The sequence below is a fragment of the Sabethes cyaneus genome, chromosome 2, assembly GCF_943734655.1.
Source record: "Sabethes cyaneus chromosome 2, idSabCyanKW18_F2, whole genome shotgun sequence".
NCBI lineage: Eukaryota > Metazoa > Arthropoda > Insecta > Diptera > Culicidae > Sabethes > Sabethes cyaneus.
In genome coordinates, this window is record NC_071354.1 from 158,742,269 (window position 1) to 158,770,003 (window position 27,735).

The 27,735-nt window shown below is 40.1% G+C and overlaps 1 protein-coding gene across 1 annotated transcript; it reads right to left on the reverse strand.

The window, feature by feature from the left end:
• Window positions 1-249: 249 nt before the first annotated feature.
• Window positions 250-8,845, reverse strand: LOC128736244 (leucine-rich repeat-containing G-protein coupled receptor 4-like). The gene is made up of 3 exons (XM_053830724.1): window positions 8,760-8,845; window positions 6,970-8,697; window positions 250-325 (listed from the first exon to the last, which is right to left on the reverse strand). Exons 1-3 carry the CDS (start codon window positions 8,771-8,773, stop codon window positions 250-252), a joined length of 1,818 nt encoding a protein of 605 aa, XP_053686699.1. The 5' UTR covers window positions 8,774-8,845.
• Window positions 8,846-27,735: the final 18,890 nt, after the last annotated feature.

Genomic DNA, 27,735 nt, shown 5'->3' on the forward strand with positions numbered 1-27,735 from the left:
TCGTCACAGAATTGTATAACATTATGGAACTAATCATGTTGAGTCGGATTTCATCGTATACAAATACTTATGAATGTGAATTGTTTTCATATAATTTGCATAATTTCTATCTTGCCTAACTCCTGTTTTACCAACTTTCTTTTTTCCCATCTACCTGTCTTGCCAACTCTCTGTCCTGCCAATTCTCTGTTTTACAAACTTGAACAAACTCAGTTGTACAAACTTGCAGAAACTTGCCCATTTTCTGTTTTACAAACTTTCTATCTTGTCTAACTTCTGTTTTGCCAACTTTCTGTTTTGCAAAATTTTCTGTCTTGCCAACTCTCTGTCTTACCAGTTGTCTGTTTTACAAAATTCAACAAACTTGTGCAAACTTGCCAATTCTCTGTTTTACAAGCTTTCAGTCTTACCATCTCTCTGTCTTGCCCATTTTCTGTTTTACAAACTTTCTGTTTTACAAACTTTCTGTCTTACATACATTCTGTCTTACCAACTTTCTGTATTCCCAACTTCCAGTCTTGCCAATTTTCTGTCTTGCAAACACTCTTGGCAATTCTCTGTTCTCTGTTTTATAAATTGTGTTTTACAAACTTGTACAATAGAGTGTCCAAAAATAGCACTATGTCAGAAAACCCGGGGGCTCGCCCCTGAAATAACAGCTTAGGGTGTCACAACAAAACTTTTATATGACGTCAACATTGGTTGCCGCGATTTAGGGGTCGCACATTGGAGTTTTATGAAAAAAATGGCATTTTTCAGGAGTAGATTCAAAAAAATATTTTTAGCAATGTTACAGTAGGTAAAACAAGGTACCCTACTATTTTTTTCACAATCATTGAGATCTGATACATTCATAAAAAAGTTATGGTGGCGTATCTGGAGTCATATTTGGTTACAAAAATTTATTGAATTCGGCAAAAATTTAAAATTTTCGAAATTCTATTTAAATAAACGTCAAAACTGGGTATCGAATGGTGTCTCAAAGTAATGAGGCTACACTGTATTGATAGGAAATTTTATGACCAACAACTTTGCCGAAGAAAGTATGGACGTATGTTCAAATCTCGATGAGGTATCCAAGTTTTTCTGAAGGCGGATCGAAACATATTTTCGCAATTTTTAAATTTTAGTAGTTCCACCTGAAAAAGGTAAATGATAAAACTATTTATTCTAAACGTTATTTACGTGTTTGATGGAATGAAAAAAATGTGCACCTTCCACAGAATTTAACACCACTTAGGCTCAAGAATCACTTTTAAAAAGGACGTATTTATTTTATTAGGTACTATGTTTGAAAAATCGTATCTCCCGAAACTAGGGTTGCTCCAAAATGATGCCTAAGCGAGAGTTGTAGAAAATTGATTTTTAAACCTGAGAAAAATAAACACTGAAATTTTTTTTAACCATTTTTGTACAATCAGTAGATGGTAGAATAAGCAAGATGAATGCGGATAAATTGAAGGGTAATACTTATTCTAGCTAACAATTTCATAGCTTGGTAATATAACACGGATAACAAATGAAAAGGAAAAGTTTAAAATAAAATAAAATATATTCAACTTTTCTTTAAATATCTTAAATACGGCTGCATTTAGAAGCTAATTATTATTTTGAACACGGTGCATAAGAAGTTGTTCTTCAAATTCAAATTACATATATGCATAAAGAGAAATAAAAGAATAATAATAAGAAATATAATAATAATCTCAGGTTACAAAATATTCATAAAAGCCGTTGTTCTACAAAATCCTTTGATAAATATTACACCATTTCAGAAAAAGTCTCAAAATGCATCAAATCACCACTATTTCTCCAAAAAAAAACTTCGAAGTTACCATTTCCTGTATATCTTAATTTTACATTTATTCCTGATTTTAGAACATAGTGGAATTTTTTTCAGTGTTTATTTTTTCATGTCTAAAACTCAATTTTCGACAACTCACTCTTAGGCATCATTTTGGAGCAAACCCAGTTTCGGGAGATACGATTTTTCAAACATAATACCTAAAAAATAAATAAGCCCTTTTTTAAAGTGATTCTTGAGTCTAAATGGTGTCAAATTCTTTGGAAGGTGCATATTTCCTCTTACCAAAAACGTAAGTGATGATTAGAATAAATAGTTCAAGTTTTATCATTTACCTTTTTCACGTGGAACTGCTAAAATTTAAAAATTGCGAAAATATGTTTTGTTCCGCGTTCAGAAAAACGTGGATACCTCAGCGAGATTTGAACATACGTCCATACTTTCTTCGGCAAAGTTGTTCGTCATAAAATTTCCTATCAATACAGTGTAGCCTCATTACTCTGAGACACCGTTCGATACCCTGTTTTGACGTTTATTTAAATAGAATTTCGAAAATTTTAAATTTTTGCCGAATTCAATAAATTTTTGTAACCAAATATGACTCCAGACATGCCACCATAACTTTTTTATGAATGTATCAGATCTCAATGATTGTGAAAAAAATAGTAGGGTACCTTCTTTCAGCTACTTTAACATTTCTAAAAATATTTTTTTGGATCTACTCCTGAAAAATGCCATTTTTTCATAAAACTGAAATGTGCGACCCCTAAATCGCGTCAACCAAAGTTGACGTCATATAAAAGTTTTGTTGTGACACCCTAAGCTATCAGTTGAGGGGTGAGCCCCCGGGTTTTTTGACATAGTGCTATTTTGGGACACTCTATTGTACAAACTTGCCCATTCTCTGTTTTACAAACTTTCTGTCAACTGTCAACTTGTCAACTTTCGGTTTTGCCACTTTTGTGTCTTCTCAGTTTTGTATTTTGCCAACTTCCTGCCTTGCCAACTTTCTGTCGTGCCAACTCTCCTTCTTGCCCATTCCCCAGTGGTTGGAGAATTCGCGAAAAAGTGATCGTTTGAATCGATGAACATCCCTCATGAACATACACTATTCGCCTGTCTCGACGATAATGCACGCATCAGCTTTGGATTTTATCACGAACAGAACCTTAATGTGAACATCAGAATTCGTTCAAAAATTGAATATTGAACATTGAGTGTGTTCGATTTTTCGGATATAGAATGCCCTGGGACGTCGGAAAGTATTCAAAATAATATTACCACGAAAAGGGAATAGTTTACAGCAGTGTTAGTGGCTTTACAAGCAGCAGAAAGCGGTAATTCGCACTTTTGCGTTACTCACGATATTCGTATATTCAGCGATGCTACGAAGCGTGAGTGTATGTTGCTCATTGTTTAAGCGAATTGAACCACTCGCGTAGCTGTTTTATCATGATAAAACCGTTTGCCGATGCTCGGCGTATCTATTCATTTTGCGAGTTTTCCAACCTCTGTCATTCCCTGTTTGACAAACGTTTTATCTTACCAACTTTTTGTTTTCCCAACTTCCTGTCTCTCCAACTTTCTGTCTTGCCAACTATTTGTCTTGCCCAAGCTCTGTTTTACAAACTTTCTGTCTTGCCCATTTTCTCTTGGGAAAACACAGTCGACGAAGTTAGCTTACTTAAGGAGCTTGCTCACAACTACGATTAAACCGAAAAGCTAACTATTCTTGTTTATCATTTACAACACTGATTCGCTTTCGTCAATTTCCAATTTCCAAAATTATTGATAGCATCATTCATTGGGATAGATTGATTTGAGGTATAATTGTCTTATAGCTATCATGTGGACAGCCAGCTAAAATATCAATCAACTAACGTCCTCTGCCACAGTGTTGAAAAATTCATAGCAGCAAAAAACTCAATGAGATTTCAATCACAAGAAATTTCAACTTTGATCAGAAGCGCCGAACTCACATATGAATTTCTCTCGCTATTATATGCGGTATCTCTGTTGCTATGCGATGTGAACCAAATTCAACTGTGAGCATTTTGCTTACTTCTTCCACAGCTGGCATTTCATACAACGAACCAGAGAGCGAAAGAGAATTAACCGCCAGAGAAAACATCAGCTGCGAAAAAAGCTGGCACACATTCATGAATGAAGATGGCAAACAAATTGGCAGAATTTACGTTTTTCCTTCGCGGGAATCGACATTTTCTTAACTAGAAAGTAAAAAGCCTAATAAGAATTAGATAAACATGTAGTTTAAACGTGTGTTTTAGTTTAACTTTACGATTTATTTATAGCGTTTTTGTTTTTTCTTAGGTCCAACTCCGGTTCGCTCTAATTCCAATCGAACGGCTGTCAAAACGTTTGTTTTTTCACTCAGGTTGAACTTAGTTTCGCTCTGGGTTGAACTTTTTAGACGACAGGCTCGCTCTGGGTATTTTTACAGTTTCAGCCCTGCCATGAGCAATACACTGACAACCTGAAAACGTTTTTTTAATCTCCCGAAAATGTTTGTTTATTCAGTGGTCGAGTTGGCACTAATCCAGGTTAAAAAACAAAAACGCTATTAGAGATTCATTCTCTTACGCTTAGTCACAGTTACGTATCGCACGAGAGAATGCTTATGCTGTTCAACAACGAATTTGTATGTATAGGTGTATAGCTCCGGGTAGCAGTTGAAGCAAAGCAGAATGTGATCAAGTGGGAAGAAATATGTGTGAGTTTTGTGCTTCTTGCTATGAAAACGCGTGAGTTTTTTCTGTATAGGATCAAGTTGATATGATTCACAGTTGATTTTGATTTTCGATGAGTTTTGAGATTTCGAGTTTTTAACATCACTGCTCTGCATCTTACTAGTCACTGTCGACTCTCTGCAGCTGTTCTCAGCCAGCACCAACTCGTATATCAATGAACGAAAACTATCGTAAATATCTCTAAACAAATTCGGATTCGTAAATAAAGCCTAATAAAGCGCGCACAAGTTGATATTCTATCATTTATAATGCTAGTAACTGACAAACATACGATTTTCAGCACAAAGTCGAATAGCTGCATGCAGGTGGTCGCGCTTAATCGGATCTTATCTTATTGAAATACCTATATAAGTGTATCGTTCAAAATTATTCTTCAGTGCGTATATCGCTTCCAAAATAGTACGGATAAGCGGCCTTTGCGCGTCGAATACGATTTTGTGGCTACTTATCAGTACGTAACTCTTATTTGCAATCTAATTATACGTATGAAAATGTTGACTGCCTTGCATAGTTATTTTCGGATAAGACAGTCACTGATCTTCCTCAGTTTGAGAATTGCTGCGTCACGTCACATGCACAGTCCCTGTTTCCGTGCAAGACAACAGTTCCGATGCAATCTGGCAAAACGGAAGGATGGCCGCTCACTTTCCTATAACGTTTCACTTTCAGGACATAAAATTGGACTAGATTCAATGTTTAAAGATAAAATTGACTGCAGAAAAGGGGTGGATTTTGCACTCTGGTGAACTTCCCAAGCACAGATATCAAATTGGTATAGATTTAAACGTTATTAAGAATCTTCGACCTGTTGAGACGGGGGGTTTTGGTACTTTGTTTAGGAAAAGAAAATCACACTAAACAGATTAACTGTCTTAACTTAACTGTCATCGCTGCCTGTGAAGCAAGGTAATCACGAAGAAATTGTATGGGTAAATTTGACCTTGAAACTTTTCATTTTTTTTCACTATTTAGTGATCGAAAATGAAAATTGTAATACAAACCACATAATTGCCACATCTATTATGAGTCGATTGGTATTCAAACCATCAAAATCTATTCATAATTGGTAGAGCTATTAGAGTTCACAACCCTTCACTCTTTTCGTGACGCTCGCATTTTTTTATTTTTTGGAATTACCCTCTGTACCAGCTACTTTCCTTAGAGACGTAGTCCTACGTCAAAATAAGAAAATGTGTAATGGTGGATTTAACAACAATTAACTATATTTCATTATAAATGAAAAAAATAGATAACAATCTAGATGAAATAGTGCCTGACCAGCTAGTATTTTCATACGTATATAAAAGATAAAAGTCAGCATTACGTACATATATACATGCTAATAAATCGTATTTGAAGCGGAAAATTGACAAGCCCGTACTATTTTGGAGGCGATACACGTGATAAAGAATAATTATAAGCGTTACAACTATATAAGTATTTATATACGATAATGTCCGATTAAGCACGACAAGCTTCATAATGCTATACGATTTAGTGCTGAAAATTGCATGTATGTCAGTTATTATCATTATATACGATTGAAAATCAACTTGGGCCCACTTTAACCAGTTTTAGTTACGATTTCGAATTTGTTAAGAAATATTTACGATAGTTTTCGTACATTGATATGCGAGTCGATGCTAGCTGGGTGGTTTCTGCACAAAATTTCATATGCGCATCAAATTTTATGGTACAAGCTTGCATTATACGAATTTTTATTTCTTTGGCGATTGTAAATTTGCATTAACATCTTTCAATTCTATGACGCAACAATATGGTGATATGGTTATAGTGGTATGAACATGTTTTTGCTCAGTTTGTTTAAAAAAAAGCAAATCTCAACTTCATACCTATAAATTTGATTATAGCAGGAGCTGCAGCTTGTCCTTGCGGAAGTTTGAAATTAGAAATAAAGCCACTATAAAACTATAAAAACACAACATATAACTAATAAAAACATTAAACATCTGGTCGTCAAGCCTGAGTCTTGCTTCAATGACATTAAGTGAATAAAGGAGGTCAGCGAGTTGAAGCAATGAACTATGAAGCTAGTAAATTAATTTTCAAGACAGAGCTCAAGACTGGGCTAAGTAGATGGCTAATAATGTCTCCTTTTATCACAAGGGAGTTACTACTGCTTAAAAGTGTTCGTGATCGCAAACATCTGAAAGAATGTATGCGTGTGATGTTGATCTGCGATAACATCCAATGAGGTCAGTATGGTAGTGATACACAACTAACAGTTGCCAGTGTCACAACTTTGCTAAACCTATTCCAACCAATTATGCCAATATGCTTCAAGATCATGATTTTAAAACGAATCGTTTTATTTCGAGTAATTTTATTATTTGTTTACTCAAATGTACACTGGAAAAAAATGTTCAAAATCAAAACTCTTCCAACTGCGTCTGAACGGAAGCCGTTTCCCCTCGTCTAAAGATGATCATCCGGTCGATCGCACGCCTCGCATTGGCATTGTAGTGCACGTACAGCAAAAATCCTACGTTGATCACCAAAATGAACGTAAGTATCAGCATAATAAACACTTGGTAGCCGGTTGAATGGATTGCAGCCGTACAGCCACCTCCGGAACCCAACGCAATTCTCCGTACCTCTTCCAACTTATTACTGTTGGTGGCATTCACCGTTCGAATCATCTCCAGCACATCCACCATTAGTTTATATTCAAAGTCCGTCGAACTGATGTTTCCCGCAATCAACTCCAGCTGTAGGTCTTTATCCTGATTTAGATTTTCATCTTCATGCTGAACGGCCGTACTCGGTTGGAAATAAACCCGATCATGGTCGGAACCGGCGCAATAAATTCCCTGAACATTGGTCATGTAGAGCATTTCGCCGTAGGATTTTGTTGAGCTCACCTCGATACCGTTGTGGTTGCAAAACTGTACCAAACTAGACAAGTAGGAGCAATTCCATGCGTTAGCAAACAGTCCCAGATAGGTGAGGTTCGGAAACAGCTTCGGAATGTGGTCGAAATTGATTTCCAGCAAACCATTTCCGTCTATGAAGAGTTTTTCCAAAGCGGGTGTAGAAGTTAATACGGTGAGATCAATCTTGCGTAGAAAATTGTAGGAAATGTCCAGTCGCCGTAACTTTGACTGCTGTGTGAAGAGTCCATACTCCAGGCGGTTTAACTGGGTGGCTTCCAGGTTTAGGTCCACCAGCTTTCTTAGTTTCAAAAATGTGGTCAGATTAAGAGGTCCAATTGGATTGAATGAAATGTCCAACACACCCAGCGATTCCAGCATGGTGATGTTGCTGATACCGGTTAGCTGATTTTTGGACAAACTGAGGACGTAGAGTTGTGATTTGTCTGGTTCCACTGCGTAAATTGAGGAGAGACGGTTTCTTGTAGCAAGTAACTTTGTTAATTGCTGCGGTATTGTCAGCGACGTTAGCTTGTTGTTATGAACGATTAGCGTTCTAAGGTAGGTCAGGCCTTTCATAAAACTATCCGCTATAGTCTGGATTTGATTGTCTCTAAGGTCGAGATACGCAATCATTGTACAATTATCCAGAAGGTGATCAGGTAACGTTTTCAACTTGTTGTTTGCCATGGATAGATAGGTTAGAAGATTGAGTTTTGAAAACAGATTCTCATCTAGAACTTCCAGTAAGTTGCCGGACAAATCCAAGTGATCTAGTTTGGAGGCATCACTCAGTGCGTTCGATTTAACGTCGGTAATTCGATTGTTGGACACATCCAACCGCACCAGCTTATCACAGCCTTTGAATGCAAAGTTATTCAGAACAGTCAGTTGATTGCTGGACAAGTTCAGATATCGCAGATCTTTGGCATGTTCGAACGTATATTTATTGATGTTTTCGATCTGACTTTTTACAACATCTAGATTCTGCATTTCCGGGAAGGATGTGAATAGAATTCTAGGAATTTCCGTCAATTTCGAACTGTTGAATTCGAAGAAATACGGCCTGGGATATTCGGATCGGAAAACGATTTCCTCTGCGTCGTGCATGACGATGACATTGCTAAAGGCACAATATCGAATGTTGTACACACCGTTGTGAAAGTAATTGCAATCGTGGATTACCGTTGAGGTACCACTGGCGAATAGAAATGCGGTAACCAGCAAACTGAATCTGGCAATGATGAAAAATATCTGTTTGAATGTGATCTTGATCGACTCTAACTTACTAATTACCTAGTGGGAAACATAGCTACTATCACAAGCTGGTTCGCCTCCGCTGATAATGAGTTGTGACAATCTGCTAGTCCGGTCCGATGAATACTGAAGTAGGAAGTTTGACTGCAGTAAAAACATAAATGTAGCAAATGTAAAACATCGTCTAGACTCCTGCATCTGCGCTTATCAGTTAGCCCTTTGTTGCGAATTGATATGGTTTTTGCATCATATGCAACTACTCGACGATGTAAATATTGTGTAAGAGACTACCCAGAGTGTCCAGCGACGGAACTGAAATCACACGTGATGTTAACCGATCTTCCGTAAAAGTGGTGAATCAACAACGACTGGAAAATGTATATCCATTCGGTCCAGAAAAATTATGAATAAATTCATAAATTGATTTACGATGTGCATTTATGTGCATTTTTTACTACAGTGAATTGGGATTGTACTGTTCGGCGGACTTAATCGGTTGGGCACTTGCTTTTTTAGACGTCTATAAAATTAGTTTTGGGGAGACCTACTGATCAGTTCAGAATACTCCCTGAATTTTATTCAGAACATTTCTAAGAAATATTTAAATATTTTAGGCAAATTGTTTGAATAATTCAAAACGCTAATGACTATTAAATGTACGATACATTTGATTTTGCAGGTTATGCAATACAATTATAAACATAACATAGAAATAGATATTTGAAATAATTTATATAACTATATATATTTATATATAGTTTTATATAACAAATATAAAAGCATTCGAGTGCGATACACAGTGGGACTATTCTGTACACAGACGGTCAAGACCATTTTCTCGCCTTTCCTGACGTTTTATTATCATTATTTGTTTATTAATTCCTCTGACTATTTTGACTACATGAATAAATCTTACAACTATTTATAAATATATACTACCTAATTGGCCGGATTCAAACTCTTCATTCTTTTCTTTAAACTTGTAGTAGATTCTAAAAAGTCAAGTGGGTACCCTTTGTTGAATTCACTGCGTTTCTTTTAGCTTCGGCAATGAGGCTCGTGTATTGATCTCTGAACGAGGACTGTGAGTCTAGCAAAACTCCAAGGTCTTTTACCACTTTAATTCCTTAGAGGGAGCATCCGCCGATTTCACGAAAACCACTCAATAGTAATAGTTTTTTGCGCGTGAAGGATATAAAACAACATTTCTGTACACTAATCTCGAGTTGCTTTTAACCGCACGAATCCTCAAACAATTTTACTAGCTGTTGAAATTCCCTGCATTCTTCACCACGATTCGTGAAACCACGATGATACAGATCAGAAAACACATGTTTACAAGCATCTGGTATGAGCAAGCTACTACTTTACTTTACAGCAAGCAGATATTATTAAAAAGATTGAGAATAGGAACGGCCCCAGGTTACTTCCCAGTGGTACTTCAGAATTATTATTAAAACTGTACGACTGACATAACCCACTAGGTAGGATTTCAACCATCCAACGAAATGTGTCGAAGCAACCATGCGATTGATTTTAGCCAACAATAACTGATGATCAACACGGTCAAAAACTACTTTAAGGTCAGTGTAAATTGTGTCTATTTGATACATAACGTCAATAGCATTGATGCAAAGCGACAAGAAAATATCCATTCATATCTCTTCGAAGAAACCTTGCAAACAAGGAGAAATGAATGCCAAGTAAACATTTTCGTATGCATATCAGAGTAACAAATGAGTTATATATACCCTGAAAAATCGTATCTGATGCACAAAACTAGCATATGCGAACTAATTTGGAGGCCATATACGTACTACAAAATATACATTAACAATTAAACTTTATAAGTCTTTGTATGCGATAAAATCCGACTCAAAGCGATTAGTTCTATAATGCTATACAATTTTGTACTGGAAGTCGTAGGTCAATCACTTGTTATCGTCAAATACGACAGAATATGAATTTGTGTGCATTTCATTGGGTTATATTTACGATTTGAACTTATTAAAAGTCAATAACGATAATTTTTGTACATTGATATACGAGTTGGTGTTTGCTGGGTGATTTGACTGCCGGAAAAAGTATTTCTCCTACCAAAATTTTTAAAGTATGAATCCGGCACACAACGTGATGTTACGTCTATTAGCCAATAGAATGATTTTGAGCGTAGATGTATTCGGATAAGTTTCTTGGAATACTTTTTAGCCATATTTGACATATTCATACAATTATAAAAATCAAGAAAATTCGACTCGAAACATTCAGCATGGGCAAAGGTGACGAAATAATGACATAGAATAGACGCTTGGTACCTAGAACTGCAGATCGGAGCATTTCGTGGGTTGCGAAGGGGGGTCGCTGGTCGAGCAGTTAGAATCCGGAAAGATCGGAATCATGGCACTGCAGAAGATTTGTCGAAAAGGCGTGGAGGATTCGTGGCGGCAAAGCCCAATTTTATCATAGCGGTGAAGCGACCAACGATCCTGAGACAGGTTTTGTACTGATGGGCAGAATGCAGGATCGCGTGGTGGATTGGACGGCGATAAACGAATGGAGGTGTACTTACTTACTTACGTCGGCTCCATACACGGTTCTTTTGCACACTACCAAAGATGAATTTTAGTACCCACCGCTCGAAAACTCTAAGTGCTCACAGGTCCTCTTCTAGCAGAACAACCGCTCTAAATTTTGTACAAAGTTCACTTTGTACGGAGGCTCAGATTGTTCGACCGCAAGTGTTAGTAGAGTCCGTAGTAGGCCCGACTTCCGCTGATAATACGCCTTTCAATCTCACTGCTGGTATTGTCCTCTGTTGTCAGTGAGTTGACGGGTTCGTATCGGGTTCGTCAGACGAGTTGACGGGTTCGTATCGTCAACTAGCTCATGCTCGTACCCATCGATTACCACGGTACTGCCTAAGCGGGCCCTGTCGCGCTCAGTCCCGCCCGCCAGCATATACAGGGTGTTCAATAAGTTCGAATACAACTTTTCATCGTTGTGTAAGCGCGCATCAGGTACATTCTGTGTATTGGTATTGGTGTCAGCTTTAGCCTTATATATAGGCTAACCGACGCGCAAGGTGTCGACTTGATGTCCGTTGTTATTTGTTTACCGCGCGATTAAGGAGTACCGCAACGTCGTAGTAAAGTTGTTTGCAAGAGGTGAGCGACCCGGCGACTTATTTCGGCGGTTGAAATCCACCTGGGTGTATCGGAATTTCATCTATAACACCATCCGTCGGTACCGGGAGACGGACTCGGCCAAGGACCATGCTAGATCCGGGCGGCCGCGTTTGGCGAGGACGCTAGCAGCCATCAAGGCGGTGAAGGAGCGGGTTCGTCGAAAAATGAACTGCTCGATCCGGATGACCGCTGTTGACCTGGATGTGTTGATCGAGACTGCCCATACCATCATGGAGAAGGACCTGGGATGCAAGCCGTACAAGAAACGCAAGGTTCACAGGGTAACGGAGGCTACAGCGAAGAAGAGGCTGGACAGAGCAAAACTGATACTTTCGCGGTACGGTGGTCAGGAGTTCGAGTTTTCTGATGAGGTTTGGGTGGCCGTTTTCAAGCGTGGGAAGCTTCCACTGGTGCTTATCGAGAAAAACGTGAAAATCAACGCCGCGTACTGTAAGCCCGAGGTTCTGGAGATGGTTGAGGCTCCGGAACTTGTCTGACCTCTACGGAAAAGATCATTACGTCTTTCAGCAGGACGGCGCATCGGCCCACACGGCGAATATTGTCCAAGTGTGGTGTCGGGAGAATTTGATTGATTTTCTCGATAAGACTTTGTAACCTCCCAGCTCCCCTGATCTTAATCTCCTGGACTTTTATATATGGTCGTACATGCTGGTCAAGCAGAGCGAATATAAAGTGAGCACTATGGACCAATTTAAGAAGCTCATTTCCAAGATCTGGGACGAGATGCCTATGTACCAGGTGCGTGACGCGTGTGGTTCTTTTGAGAAACGTCTCAAGCTCGTCATAAATTGACTCAGAAAAGAATATCTTGTATTTTCATTTTTTAAACACATTTTTAAAGTGTATTCGAACATATTAAGCACGCTGTATGTACAATCCAATCTTCTCTGCCTCGCATTTTAGTCAGGTGTACTGATTTTTCACCGCCTCAAATGTTCTGCCGACGCGACAGCATCCGCGTCGTCAGCAAAGTAGATAAATTGACTGGATTTATTGAAAATCATGCCCCGTATTTCGATCATCACTTGTCTTATAACACCTTCAAGCGCAATGTTGAGCGGGTAAGAGAGACCATCTCCTTGTCGAAGTTTTCTGCGAGATTCGAATGGGTCTGATATTACACCCGAAATTCTCACATAGCACTGGATTCCATCCATCGTTGCCATGATAAGTCTAGTACGCTTACCCGGAAGGCCGTTTTCGTCCAGTATTTTCATAGCTGTTGTCGGATTACACTATCATATGCGGCTTTGAAAGCGATGAACAGGTGATGCGTGGGGCTCGAAATTCGCGGTACTTCTGGAGAATCCGCCACAGAGTATAGATTTGGTCCGTTGAAGTACGATCCTCAATGAAGCCGACCTGATAACTCCCTACGAATCTATTGGCTACTGGCGATAGTCGATGGAAAATGACTTGGGAAATCACATTGTAGGCGGCATTCAGGATAGTGATCGCCCGGTAGTTCTCAAAATCCAGCTTATCGCCTTTCTTGTAGATAGAGCAGATAACTCCGCCTTTCCACTCCTCCGGTAGTCATTCCGTATCCCAAATCTAAAGAATCAATGGATACAAACAGCTAGCCAACTTGTCCAGACCCATTTTGATGAGTTCCGCTCCAATACCATCCATTCTTGCCGCTTTGTTGTTCTTCTGCCACTGGATGGCCTCCTTAACTTCGCTTATCGATGGGGGTTCCACATCTCCGTTGCTTACTACACCAGTGACTTCACTTCCTCCACTATCATGCTGCAAAAAGCAAAGCCTTGGGGCTTAAACGTCTTTCTAAGACTTGACCCTTCTTTATCGACAGACTTCACAGACGGCTATTAGAGTACAGGATAATTACAGGGCTAGTGCAACAATCCTACTGACTCTATCTAGCAGCACCGCCTATCCGAGATTCGAACATATGACGACTGACTCGTTAGACCAGCATCGTACCTCGAAACCACCTAAGCGGTCTTCCGCTTGCATTCCATTCAGATCGTTCATCAGTCAAGATACCTTCATCTTTATCTCTGCAAATGTCGGCCCGCGGCACAAAACCTTTGCCAAGTTCGTTGAGTCCTTAATAGAACTTCCGTGTCTCGTGAAAGCGGTACAACTATTCGAGCTCTATTCCCCTCCTTGTGACGCTTCTTTTCCTGGAAGAGTTGGGTTTGTTGTCTCCGCTTCTGTTTATATCGCTCCACATTCTGACGTGTGGCTCTACAGACCACTTGTACCTGCGCTGCGTTCTTCTCATCCAATATGCTTCAGTCGCGTTAGATTATACCGTATCGGGCGTCGGTATCAAATATTTTTCACAACAAGTAGTATTTGCCGTATCTTAACCATCACTAGGTAGTGATCCGAATCCATGTTAGTGCCCCGATAGGTTCTGGCGTCGATAATATCTGAAAAGTGCTGACCATCTATCAGAACGTCGATTTGTAATTCCATCTGGTTAGGTGATCTCCAGGTGTACCGATGGTGGAGGTTATGCAGGAAAAGGTACTACGTATGGTCATGCTCTTGGAGGCGGCGAAATCGACTAGTCTTAGACCTAGAGGATGTATAAGTTGGTTAAACATTCCGCAATTAGACAATCCACAATCCACGGAATGAAGTTTGCCTTCCTCTGTGGAGCTAGGTGCTTCGACCTTCTAAGATGGATAGAGCAGGATACGGTGGTGCTAGGTGACGCAAGCTAGCGCCAACAAGCGATGGGGAGGGAAATAGAGCTTGGAAAAATTATCTAAGCATTGCCACGAGGGAAAATTTGGCCACGAGCTAGAACAACTATTCCGAGTTAATGACACGTGCAAGTTCTATGAGAAGGTGAACCAATCTCGTAAAGGATGGACACCGATGTCTGATACGTATAGGGACGAGGAGGGAAACCTGCTCACAAACGAATGCGAGGTGGTCATCGATGGGCGCTCAATGACGATGTAACAGAAGGAGACGGAACGAAAGTTGGCCTACGAGTACCTACAAACGATAATAACGTGCCGGCTTTCAGTCTCATAGAGATCCGGCGAGAAATCGGTGAGCTGAAGAATAATAGAGCCGCCTGCAAGAGCAGACTCCCGGCAGAACTCTACAAAAATGGCACCACATCCCACCGCTGTCACCATACCCGAGCAGGGTTTTAGAGCAAATTGAAAACAAAATTTGATACCTTGATGTAACGGATTTTGAATACTCGGTGTGATTTCATTTTGGTCGACTTAGCGGTTAAAATATCAAAATTGATTGCAAAAATTCCACGGCGTGAAATTAAATTGAATACTACTTTTGCTATCAAAAATATCAAACGGAATACTAATCTTGCTGTCACACAATATTAATAGGAAAGCAGAATTAGTTATCATTTTACTATCATATCATCATCATTTTGCTATCATCATATAATTTGAACCAACCATTTTACTAGAAAAAAAATTAAGTGAAAATAGATTAATTTAAATATTGAAGGTTTATTTACATCATATAAAGAATCTGCCAACACATTTTCTTTCAATAAAAATGAAAGCAAAATGATAGCAAACTCTGATACATCATAAGTGCCATTCTGAGTTGGCAACAAAACATGTTTTCTAGTTGATATCAACCGCAAAATATGTAATAATTTTGATATACTTTTGTTGTCAATCCTTGCTCGGGTATGTAGCTACCCATTAAAACACTTTTTACGTAATTACAGTGCTTGAAATGGTTTTGTATTTTGAACTTCACTATTCACTAACATAAAAACTAACTACTAAATGGAAATAATGAAAAATAACTCTTAACGAACCCCTACGCAAAGAACTAATCCATACTAAAAGATGTAATAACCTAATATCTCCCTGCCCGCGGTGTTGCCGCCGGTTTTTATATCACTCTTAATCTTCTTTCTAAGAAGTACTAGAACCTTCCTGCTTAGAGAATTTCTATTAGCTGTTGAGAAAAGAGAGAGTAGAGCGAGACTTATGTTAATTGAGAGAGTTTTACGTTGCGCGCGAACTCACCATGTGGTAGCTTATGAGAGTTGCCCACAGTCGTGCGCCGGGCCGTAGGTGACCCAAAGCAGACGGTAATGTTTATGTTTTGATGGCTACGAAAAATTGCACTAGTCCAAAGCATGGCATAACTGTGAGTAAAATTATGCACCGACAACAAATAGAGGGTTGCTCCTGAGAGTGGTAAGGTAAATGACAAATGAAATTAAACTACCGTCGCGGTAGCTTTTGTACTGAACTTGAGATTAATGACCGCCGTATATTTTACGGAACGCAATAAGGGCGCGCTTCTTGGCACTGACGGTGCACATTAGCAACGGCACTTCACTGGATGAATTCAAGAATTTGGGAAGGGGAGAAACTGCCGGAAGAGTGAATGGAAGGTGTGGTTTGTTCCGTCTATGGAAGACAAGCGTGCACTTGCCATATTAGAATGAAAGGTGTTGCGGACTATTTTTGGAAGATTACAAACGGATAGCGGAGAGTGGCATGGGCCTATGAACCACGAGTTGCAGGCACTACTTTGAGAAATTCCCACCGTACGTCTGACGAAAGTTGGCAAACTGCGGTGGGCCGGTCAAGTCGCAAGGATGCCAAACGATTGTGCAGTGAAATCCGTTTTCTTCAAGAACCCTCCGACACCAGGAATAGAGGGGCCCAACGAGCTAGATGGTTCGACCAGGTTGAAGCAGACTTGCGGGTGTCGAGATGCTTAACGATTTGGCGATGAGTAGACAAGGACTGACTACAGTGGAGAGCAACGCTTGTTTCGGCACGGTTCTATTCTGCTAGAAATAAGACATACGGTGGTGTTATCAAATTGTAAGTACTGCTTGATAAATTAGTTTTTGGCATAACAGTTCCTAAATTTAACCAATTCATCGGATTTTTTTTCTCAAGTGTTCCAAAAATATACAAAAAGGCTTTGAACTCATCAAACTGGCAAAATGTCGATCATCTACCTTACTTATTGATATCTTACGTAACTTCCTAGAAGATACAAGTATTAAATTTTTTGTTTCTAAATAGGCGCGTAAGAGCAGCTATAGTTGGCCTTAAGGGCAAAACAGAATGCTGCGTCAACGCGTTCCTCAGCGTCAATTTGACAGTAAACCCATGTGAAAACTGTCAGAATAACGCTAACGGACGCGTTGACGCAGCATTCTGTTTCGCCCTTTAGAAACCCGGCAACATACATGAAATGCATGATCGAATTAATCGAAATGATTGGAGGGAAACCTAAGGTGAAAAGTCAAGCAGGCCCAGTCAAAATTTAACATACTTGTACTGATGCACTTATCCTGGTTTTAGCACGCTTATAGTGGTAGTTCAAACGGTGCTAACTATAACTCCCAGCAGATGCCTTTTTAGGAAAATAATTGCTTATAAATGTGGTGAAATTTTAACCTAAAATCGATTTTTAAAGCAATTAAGGCCACATACGATATTTCCGTCTTCTAGTAAACTACGTATTTTAATGATACCAAAGTTTAATAAAATTTATAGTTCTACAACTTTGCCGAAGATATGAAAATGCTATGTATTTCCTACGAAAGATAAATTTTTTTCAGTGTAATATCCCTTAACATATAACTGTATTAATCGTATGTATAGATGCAAAATAGTGTAGCAATCTAAGCTCTAAAACGTCAGGAAAGACGAGAAAAAGATTTTGACCGTATTTTTCCGAATGGTCCCATTGTGCGACTAACGTGCGTTTGAGTAAGAAGCAAAAGCTGGTACCAATCAACCACCGGCTGAACTCTGCGAAAGAAAAAAAATAGATTGCCTAAGCAAATCTAGTTCGTAATGGAGCTATGTTCTAAGTATAGCATAAAATAGCAGTCAGAACCACTGCCGGCAGGTTCGAAAATGATAAAACATGTAATGCTTGTAAAATTCAGCAGCTATCAAAATAAGAACGCACATTCATTGCTAGGTTCCTACCAATAAACTCATGTTATTCTACGGAAGGATGTTAGACTCCGTCAACCGGTGCACGCATTATTTCCCATTCCTGATAGGTGCTGCTGCTGCTGCTGGTTGCGAAACGAAATAGGTATACGAACGACAGGCAGCTCCGGATGACGATGAATGTGTAGCTCAATCCTTTTGTTCCACATCTACATGTTTGGCTGCAAGCAGCATACTCCAGATGTATTGCTTCTATTCCTAATAAACTTTGGGTGGAGAGGATCTTTCTGACCAGAGTCCAAATTCGAACAAAGTAATGTACGTACCTGCCTTCACAATATCGAGTAGTACGACAAGACGCCTACAAGAACTACTATACAAAGGTCTTTCTGCTTGAAAAACAAAATCAGAGAATACGCAGGGGAAGATCTATTCAAGTTAGCTGGGAAACAAGAGCGAAAACGGTTTGAGTTTATTTTAATTTTCTAAAACTACAATTTCTGCATGGACAAAAGGCACTAGGTATCATGGGAAAGTTTTTCCAGATGGACAAGGGCCGAGCTTTGATGCGGGTAACGCTAGCCTTCGATGCTGAAGAATTTTCATCTGGCCGTGTAGTTTTGGGCCAAAATAATAATAAATAAAAGGAGTGTGTTTTTGTTACAAGAACAATAATATTTATTAGAGAAATTTCCATTGCCTCTTCAGTCATCTGGAACAGTATGCAGTGTTTTTTCATTAGATTGGATTACAGTGGAAGCTGTTTCCGAAGAATTGAACGATGTACACCATATTGAAATAATCTTAGATAAATGGTTCCTATGCCTGTATCCACATATGAATAATTTATTTGAGATAGTTAGAAACAATAATAGAAAAATTATTAAATTCATATTTACTTGTTATTATCTTTATAAACTTGCTATTATCAATACCCTGTTAAACACAATATCGAAAAAAATTCAAACTTTACGAAAACACAAATATTTGCAGCACTGCTATAAATCAACAACTTGTCTGACCTTCATTTAAATGAGACTAAAATCTAACCTTTCGGCCAGCTCTAGCCAACCGAAGCACCCTGCGGCAGAAATGAAAAAGAAATGTGCTTACATCTAATTTGAAAACCGCCTCCGGCTCGATTTATTTTATTATTCGCCGGATTAGTATATTAAGCGGATAAGCATCAACCGTGCGAAAGATCAGGATCCGCTCCAAAAGCGGAGTTGCTATGCCAAATACTTTTCGTCGGTTCTCATCTTCTTCGTGTACACCTTAAGGCGTACAGCAACGCGATTCGTAAACATTAGCTTGACCGTCCGGTGCGGTGCGGTGCCCTTTCTCCCGCCAGAGCCAATTTCAGCAGTACCCATGGCAGCAACCGGCAACCGGCGCGGTGGTAAATTCTGATCCGCGATACTAATGAAAGCGAGAGATAAACTTACAGAATAAAGTAACCAGATCAGGGGTTGAAATTGTAAATTTTTGGTTTGTTATGTTATATTTTATCCGGTATCATTCACGGAAACCAAATGCAGACTTGCGGTCTCATCAGTGCTGGTACGGAATGCATAAATAACTCTCAGTTCAGAATAAAAATTCTCGACATGATGTAAAATTTGATACAAACCATGCATGGAAACATATAAAAATTTTGTAAAATTAATACACTCAGAGTACACGTGTACCTTACGCTTTCTGAGGAAGTACATCGCGGTGTGTGATATAACGAACAAACCTGAAGTCGCTTGCTGGCTGGGGTTTTAAGGGTGTACCTTAAATAAAACCAGTAGCTGTCGGTTCTACTGAGGATTTGTTTCGAAAACATTTTCGTGGCCTTCGTTGCAAAAATTGTCAATACACAGTGAAGTTTGTGTTACAGAATACCAAATTGTTGATTTTTAACGCTTCTTCTCCTTCAATTGCGTAGTCGTGCTAACGTATAAGAACTGGTATGAATCCTAAATAACTTTTGACATATTACTATTATTAGTAATGTGTCCAAAGTTATTTAAGCTTCTTCTTCATCTCCTAGAAACTGGCTACTGCCGTATCAAGAACTTCTTGCCAAGAAGTTCTACTCGTCGCCCATTTGTTGAGCGTCTCGACACACGCAAGTCTGCTTTAACCTGGTCGACCCATCAGCCCCTCGTTGGGCCCTTCTGTTCCTGGTGCTGATGGAGTTTTTTAAGAGAACAAATTTCACTGAACAGTCGTCCGGCATCCTCACGGCGTAGCTGACCCACCATAATCTTCTAACTTTCGCCAGGTGTATGATGGAAATCTATCAAAGGAGTGTCTGCAACTCGTGATTCATCCGTCTACGTCACTCTACGCAGTCCGTTCATATTCCACCAAAAATAGTCCGCAACATCTTTCGCTCAAATGCGGCGAGTGCACATATGTCTTTCGTAAGCAAACTTACTGCCTCAAGTCCGTAGAGGACTACCGGTCTGATTAGCGTTTTGTACATCGTCAGCTTTGTGCGGCGGCGTATACTCCTTTATCGAAGAGTCTTGCGGAGGGAGGACTGCGCTCGACGTCCAACTTGAATGCGTCTTTGAATCTACTTACTCGTATTATTGTCGGCGACGACCAGAGATCCCAAATATATGAACTCATCAACCACTTCCAGTTCATCGCCGTCAATAGTCATTGTCCGTGGGAGGCAAACGTTGCTTTCTCTGGAGCCCCTTTCTACCATATATTTGATTTTCGATGCATTGATTTGTAACCCAATCCTGCAAGGCTCCGTTTTTAGTCTGGCGTAGATTGCCTCCGCACGTCCCAAGGTTTCTAGTAATGATGTCAAGGTCGTTTGCGAGGGCTAGGAGTTGGCTACTTTTCATAACAAATATGAATACCACACACGGCAGTCCATTCCCTGGCCACAACTTTTCGCACGATTCAAAGGGACTCGAAAGTACGGAAGTACGCACGTAGTATATCAATCGCTTCAGCGTAACTTTGGTCGGTCAGTTTGTCAGGGAAACCGTTCTCGTGTATTAATTGCTATAGCTATTCACGCTCGATTGTATGGTGTACTGCCTTGATATTCATGAGAATATGATGCGAAAATAGCTACTCTGGAATGAGCGATGTGCTGCGTGTGCGTTTCAGGGACACTCTCAAGTCCTTTCGAATCGCGCAAGGGGTTACGGCAAGGGGATGGACTGTCCTGTATGTTATTCAATATCGCTATTGAAGGTGTGATCCGGTGAGAGGGCATCGAAACGAGAGGAACGATCTTCAGCAAGAGTAGCGAACTCTTAGCCTTTGCAGACGACCTTGACATCATTACTAGAAACCGTGGGATGGCGGAGGCAATCTACGCCTGACTAAAAACGGAATTGGGAGGATTGGATTACAAATCAATGCATCGAAAATCAAATATATGGTAGGAAGAGGCTCGCGAGAAAGTAACGTTTGCCTCCCACGGACAGTGACTATTGACGGCGATGAACTGGAAGTGGTTGATGAGTTCGTATATTTGGGATCTCTGGTCACCGCTGACAATAATACGAGTAAGGAGATCCAACGACGCATTCAAACTGGAAATCGAGACGACTTTTCCCTTTGCAAGACATTTCGATCAAGGAGCATACGCCGCCACCCAAAGCTGACGATGTACAAAACGCTAATCAGAGTTCTCTACGGACTTGAGACAGTTGTTTTACTTACGGAAGACATACTTGCATTTGTCGTTTTTGAACGCCAGGTATTGCGGACTATTTTTGGCGGAGTACAAACGGAAAGCGGAGAGTGGCGGAGACGTATGAATCGCAAGCTAGAGGCACTGCTTGGAGAGATTCCCATCGTGCACCTGGCGAAAGTTGGGAGATTACGGTGGGCCGGCCACGTCGCAAGGATGCCGGATGATGGTGTAGTGAAATCCGTTCTCCTAAAGAACCCCACCGGCACCAGGAATAAAGGGGCTCAACGTGCTAGATGACTCGACCAGGTTGAAGCCAACTTGCGTGTGTCGAGACGCGCAACGAATTGGCGACGAGTAGCGCAGGATCAGTACAATGGAGAGGAATTCTTGATACGGCAAGAGCCACCCCGACTCTCGGCTGAATAAGTAATTAAGTATGATGCGTGGGCAGCTTGTACTTCCGACATTTCTGGAGATCTTCGAAGCCAGTTATTATTGTACAGGACAATTACGGGGCTAGTAGAATGATCCTATATATTCTAGCAGCACTGCTCAGCCGAGATTCGAACTTACGACGACTGGATTACTAGACCAGCATCGAAGCTAACTTGGCGGGTGGGTAGTTTCTTCTCCTTTATTTCGAATGTTTGGATCACCGTTCAATTATATGTTTGGGTTTGGTTGATTTTTTTCGGTGAGGAATGAAACAGTTTTATATTTTCTGCGTTACGCGTTTCAGCCTACTATATTTCATTCAGCCATCTTCGGACGCCTATTTAGAGGTAGAATTACAGAAATTACAAGTCGTCAAGTATTAGTAACACAAAATTTAGATTTAACAAGAAACATTTAACATAAACATTTGAACTTTTTCTTAACAAAAACTCTCGTTGGATACTTTTTTTATATACAAACTTGCACTTACAAGAAAACACGTCTTAATCCTACGAGTGTTTCATACTAATTATGTAGTTTCGTCAGTTAGTGTTCTGCAGGTTTGAGTTCCCTTGGGTTGTGTTGTATTTTGTTTGAAATCGGCGAAGTTTTGGGATCATATGCAGTATTGAAGTTGCCACACTCACGTTGTAATTTCTGTAATTCTACCTCTAAATAGGCGTCCGAAGATGGCTGAATGAAATATAGTAGGCTGAAACGCGTAACGCAGAAAATATAAAACTGTTTCATTCCTCACCGAAAAAAATCAACCAAACCCAAACATACAGTTTCTTCTCCTTCCAAATATTTGAAATTATGCAGTGTAGTACAGTTTTTAGTGGTTTTTGGCCATTTTTGTAGAGTTCTGCCGAGAGTCCTTTCCGGTGGCTCTATTTTGCTTCAGCTGTCAGATTTCTCGCTGGATCTTTTCGAGGTCGGGAGCTGGCACGCTGTTATCGTTTGTAGGCATTCCTAGGTTAACTCCCCTTCTGCTGTTATATCGCTTTTGAGATGCTCATACAAGAACTGCTTCCACGTGTCGATCAGTTCGCGCTTGTTGGTGATCAGGTTTCCCTCCTCGTCCCTACACATTCCAGGTTCATCTTTCATAGAATCTACGCGTCTCATAAGTTGGCATAGTTATGGTAGCTTTCACGATCTTTGTTCTCTTTCTGGTGGTTTTCTTCGCGCTCGTCGAAAAAAATCAGAGGGGTTGTGTACAAGACACGACCGCATATATATGTGACGCAGGACTACGTAAGTCTCTTTGTACTGATAGTAGTATGTATTCATGCTTGTAATCATTCGATTCTTCATGTATACATGCTATATGCAACATATATACATGCTACATGCGTTGTATGTAACGTTTTTCAAAGTAGTAACATTGCATACGTTCAATTCTCAAAAGATTGTGCATTTGAAAACAATTTAACAAAATCAAGAACACAAACTATTGCTTTCCTGCTACCTGAAATTAAAGATTGTTTTTATTACCCATGGTTCCCCACGTTGAAGGGATTTCACCAATTCAATCCTATTTTATCAACAGCACATCTTTTCACTACACTTCTAATGAAACGGCAAGCATGCGTATTCATACAGAGTCGTATCATAACCGAACACTACAGTTGTAGCACATTTTTCCAACACAGATATCAAATTCGCCGAGGTTTAATCGTCTCGCAGTAAAGACTTTACGATCTTTTGGGTCAACGGACTTCTGTCATTTTTTCTGGCACACTTCCCTAACACAGACATCAAATTGGACTAGCTTTAATCGCGTTCGTAAGAAATCTTTTGGCACGAAGGGGCTTTATCACTCTTTCTGGCGTACTTCCCAAGCAAGGACATCAAAATGGTCTAGGTTTAATCGCGGTGTTAAGAAATCTTGTTGAAATGAGGAAACTTTGTGACTCGGTTTGGCTTACTTCCCAAGCACAGATATCAAATTGGTATAGGTTTAGACATCGTAAAGAATCTTCCAACCAATCACGAAGCGACAATTCTGGTCAAACATAGATTGATTATTTTAAATTTTTCAATAGTTCAGCATCAAGAATCCATACTTTTCTTCATTTGGGTCAATTCTTAGAAGATTTTCCGATCGATTGGTGTAAGAATATTGAAAATCGATCGGAAAACCGCTGAGCTATTAGCGCTCAAAACCTTTCATTTTTCGATTTTTTGGAATGACACCCTATCTCAAAACTTGCCGTAAGACGTAGTCCTACGTCAAAAATGGACTCCATCCCAACGCATTTTCAGCTATAAGAGTCAGAATTGGCTTTTCTGATTAATTGCTTAACACAGTTGTTAGAAATAGACGTTCTCTGAGATAGACCAACCTCGTGTGTTAGTCTTGACCTTGAAATGCGGTCAGGCATGTAAATTAATATTTTTTAAAACGGTAAGTTCTTTTACAATTGATAAAGGGATGGTAGAAGAAAATAATGAAATTTTAGACCAGAGGAGATAGAGCGGAAAGGTGAGAGGGAGGGAAAGCATGTCATTAGCAGCTACGCTTAACAAGTAGTCGTTGTGACTCCTACCTTTTGTCCAATGCTGGAAGGTGCATGGATCGAACCAAGCTACAATCTGAGATTATAACCGGATTCGAACCCACAACACCCATCAGGGCATGTGGTTCGCTGGTAATATTGGGCATCGAAACAAAAATAATCGATGTTGCTGAATCGATGTCAATAGTTTCGAAAACATCGGCACATCGATTAAATCAAGTGTGAGACATCGATGTTAATTGAATCGATGTTCCATGTTGGCAAATGAAGGAAATTGAGCTGCCGATGCTCCTGATCTTTCAATATTAACCAGACTCTTTTGCGCGTCTGGTGATATCCTGACAAACCCTTGCTTTTAGCTGATATTGAGAAAAAATCCTGATTTTACCTGACTAAGAAAATTATAAATCTATAGAAACACATAAACCAGACTCCCTACAAAAGCTTCTGCTGGTTGGCTGTACGGCTGCCTTTCTAAAGTTTAACTTTCATAAAAGAGTTACATTTTTTTCCACCGGTTTGTATCAAAGATCAAGAATGGAAATAGATAATTTCTCATTTGAATGGAATGGGAATTTTGAATGGAGTCCACTTGAGCAATTTATTGCAGAAAATAAAACAAAGTGACGGTATGATGTTATACTTACTCGCCGTTCTTCTTAATGGTGCAGTCATTCGGTTCGCATATATGCGAAGTTCCACAAGATTTGAATAAAAAATTCATACTCTTACGAAGTAAATTCGAAGAATATTTACACAAAAAAGCTTGAATCAGCAACGCCGTCAACTGAGTAAATCGCGCCGATCTGAATTGTCCAGGCTTCATCCAATTTGTTCTGTATCAGGACATCGATTTGAATCGAAAAAATAACATCGATATGATCGATTTTTCTGTGAGCTCACATCGAATCGAAACATCGAAAAATCGGTGCCGGAACATCGATGTTTCGATTATCGAACCATAGAGGCGCTGGACAAAAGGAGACTGCACAACCCCCTTATCAAGTGAGCGACGTATCTTTCAGACTCCACCATCTGGTGGTGGTTATCTATAGACACAAATTGTACCTCTTCCTCGATCTATTGTAATCGAACCACCGAATTGAGAAGTTTAATCTAACTCGTTTTTACTATGTAACGTTGTGCCGAAAAAAATAAGTTTTTTTTTGTTGATAATTAAGTTATTTAAAATATGAGATCGATAGTATTTAGCTATAAACCTAAGGTTTATAAAAGGTTCGTGTCTTGGCTGAGCATGAGAATGCCACTCAAATGGTTTGAGTCCCGGCTACTCCTAGAGACGGAAAATATATTCCTATGAGTACTAAAAATACGTTAAAATCTCGCGATTTAGATCGGTAGATTTAAGTAGCCATATTTAAATTAAAACCCGAAATTCAATTGAGAACAATTGAACGGAAAGTCGTTTAAAAGAAAGGGAGCGAGATGGAAGCGGACATTTTCGCAACGGATCTAACTGCGCAGAGACGCACATTTAAGTTCAATTTTACAGTGAATAGATTCAAAGGAATCGAGCTAGTGCTATTCAAATTTTTTTTAAAAGGTGTGTAAAAGATTAATTGTGTGAATTTGTTCTATTGTTTTTCAATTGTTAACGTGTTATTTAAAAATTTTATAGTTTGGTGGTGCGTAAGCAGAATTTTCGACTGGCGTCCGTATTCTTAATACGGTTTATAGCAGAATAAGGTAAATTTTTGTTTTTCCTTTTTTATTATATGATTGTAATTGTATGTACGTTCGGTTTGGACAGCGCTCGTCCAACGGGCGTTTTATTCTGGGTTTCTACGTTCGGCCATTTCTTCGTTTGAGTTCGTGTGCTAATAAAAGGTCCGCCCTGAGGGGTAGCCAAACGGAGGCGTTGGTAAGTTCGCTCAATCCGTTGCGAAATTTTCACGGCGGTCGTCAATTGCCGCTCGTGGTTTCCGACCCAACCATTTACGTTACAACCTTTCGTGGGTCGAAGTCCGAGAGTCGGTCCTCGTTTCGTGCGTCGCCAATTGCGCACCGAGGTACCGAGTCCGAAGCAAGGGTTCATTTCATTCGCGGCGGTCGGCAGCGGAATCTTAGTACGCGAGGGCCGTCAGCGAGTACGTTCAGCCCTTGCGGAAGACTGCCCGGGAATCACGCGACAATTGCGTCGTCGTGAACACTCTCGTTGATACAAGTCGATAGCTATCTGTCCAACCACGCCACCCTCCGCAACTTTAGTTCGACCATTTAGCACACGAACAGACCACACGCCCACCGTCTCGAGCAGCGCCGACTGGCAACGTCAAACGCCACTGAAGGTTCGGTGGTCTACCCGGATCGCACCAGGCCGCCGTCGTCGACTACTACAAAACCCTGCGCGCAGGTAGGTGGAAACCCTCCCTGAATAGTGTTGCCTGTACAAGAGTAATGTGCAATTCGAACGAACAATAAAGCTAGGCTAAAGTTAACTTGATTTGAAAGTTTGTCACGAAAATTTGTCTTTGCTGGTATACCGCCATAATTCCGTTTAGCGGCCATACGAACTATAAATCGCATTCGATAAGTTAACTCTAAACGATAGAATAAACTCACACACCGAAGCTACGTTTTTTTAAATTCAAATAGCGATAAAATTCCCTTTGTGCGTTTCCGTTCAGAAATTCGTCCGTTGAGTCTGAAGTTGAGCCGTGCGAGTCGTCCCTGGAGAGTTCTCAAAATAATAGTCGGGCAAACACACGACCGGTGGTCTCCCCTATACGGGAGTGGCGCAAAAGCCACCGAGTTAACCATAAAACTTTCTCCCGATCTCGTCACGGTTACAACTAACCGGGACGACGAAAGTGTACAGGCACTTGCGATTTATAAGGCACTGCACATGACGTTGTTCGTTCGCTAGCGTGTTAGCCGCGATTCTCAACGCGAATCTTCGGGTTGAAGGTTCCGTTCTTATGGGATAGACCAACCTCGTGTTTTAGTCTCGAACTTCACCTTTCCACTCTTATTCCTCCACTCTAAAATTTCATTACTTTCTTCTACCGTCCCTTCATCAATTGTAAAAGAACTACCGTTTCAAAAAATATTAAGTTCTCTGAAAACCCAGCGAGCAAGCAGGCTGAACCAGTTTTGCAAAGCCCGCACTCGCGTGGGCTAAATTTCTCACACACGCGTTCTCGTTTTAACGAACACATTGGCATGAGCATCTCTTCTCATCTCATCTCAGGACTCCCGACGAGTTTTTGCGAGTATATATCTAACGTCACTCTCGCTCGTCATTGCAACTCGAGCAATTGATATCGAATGCTC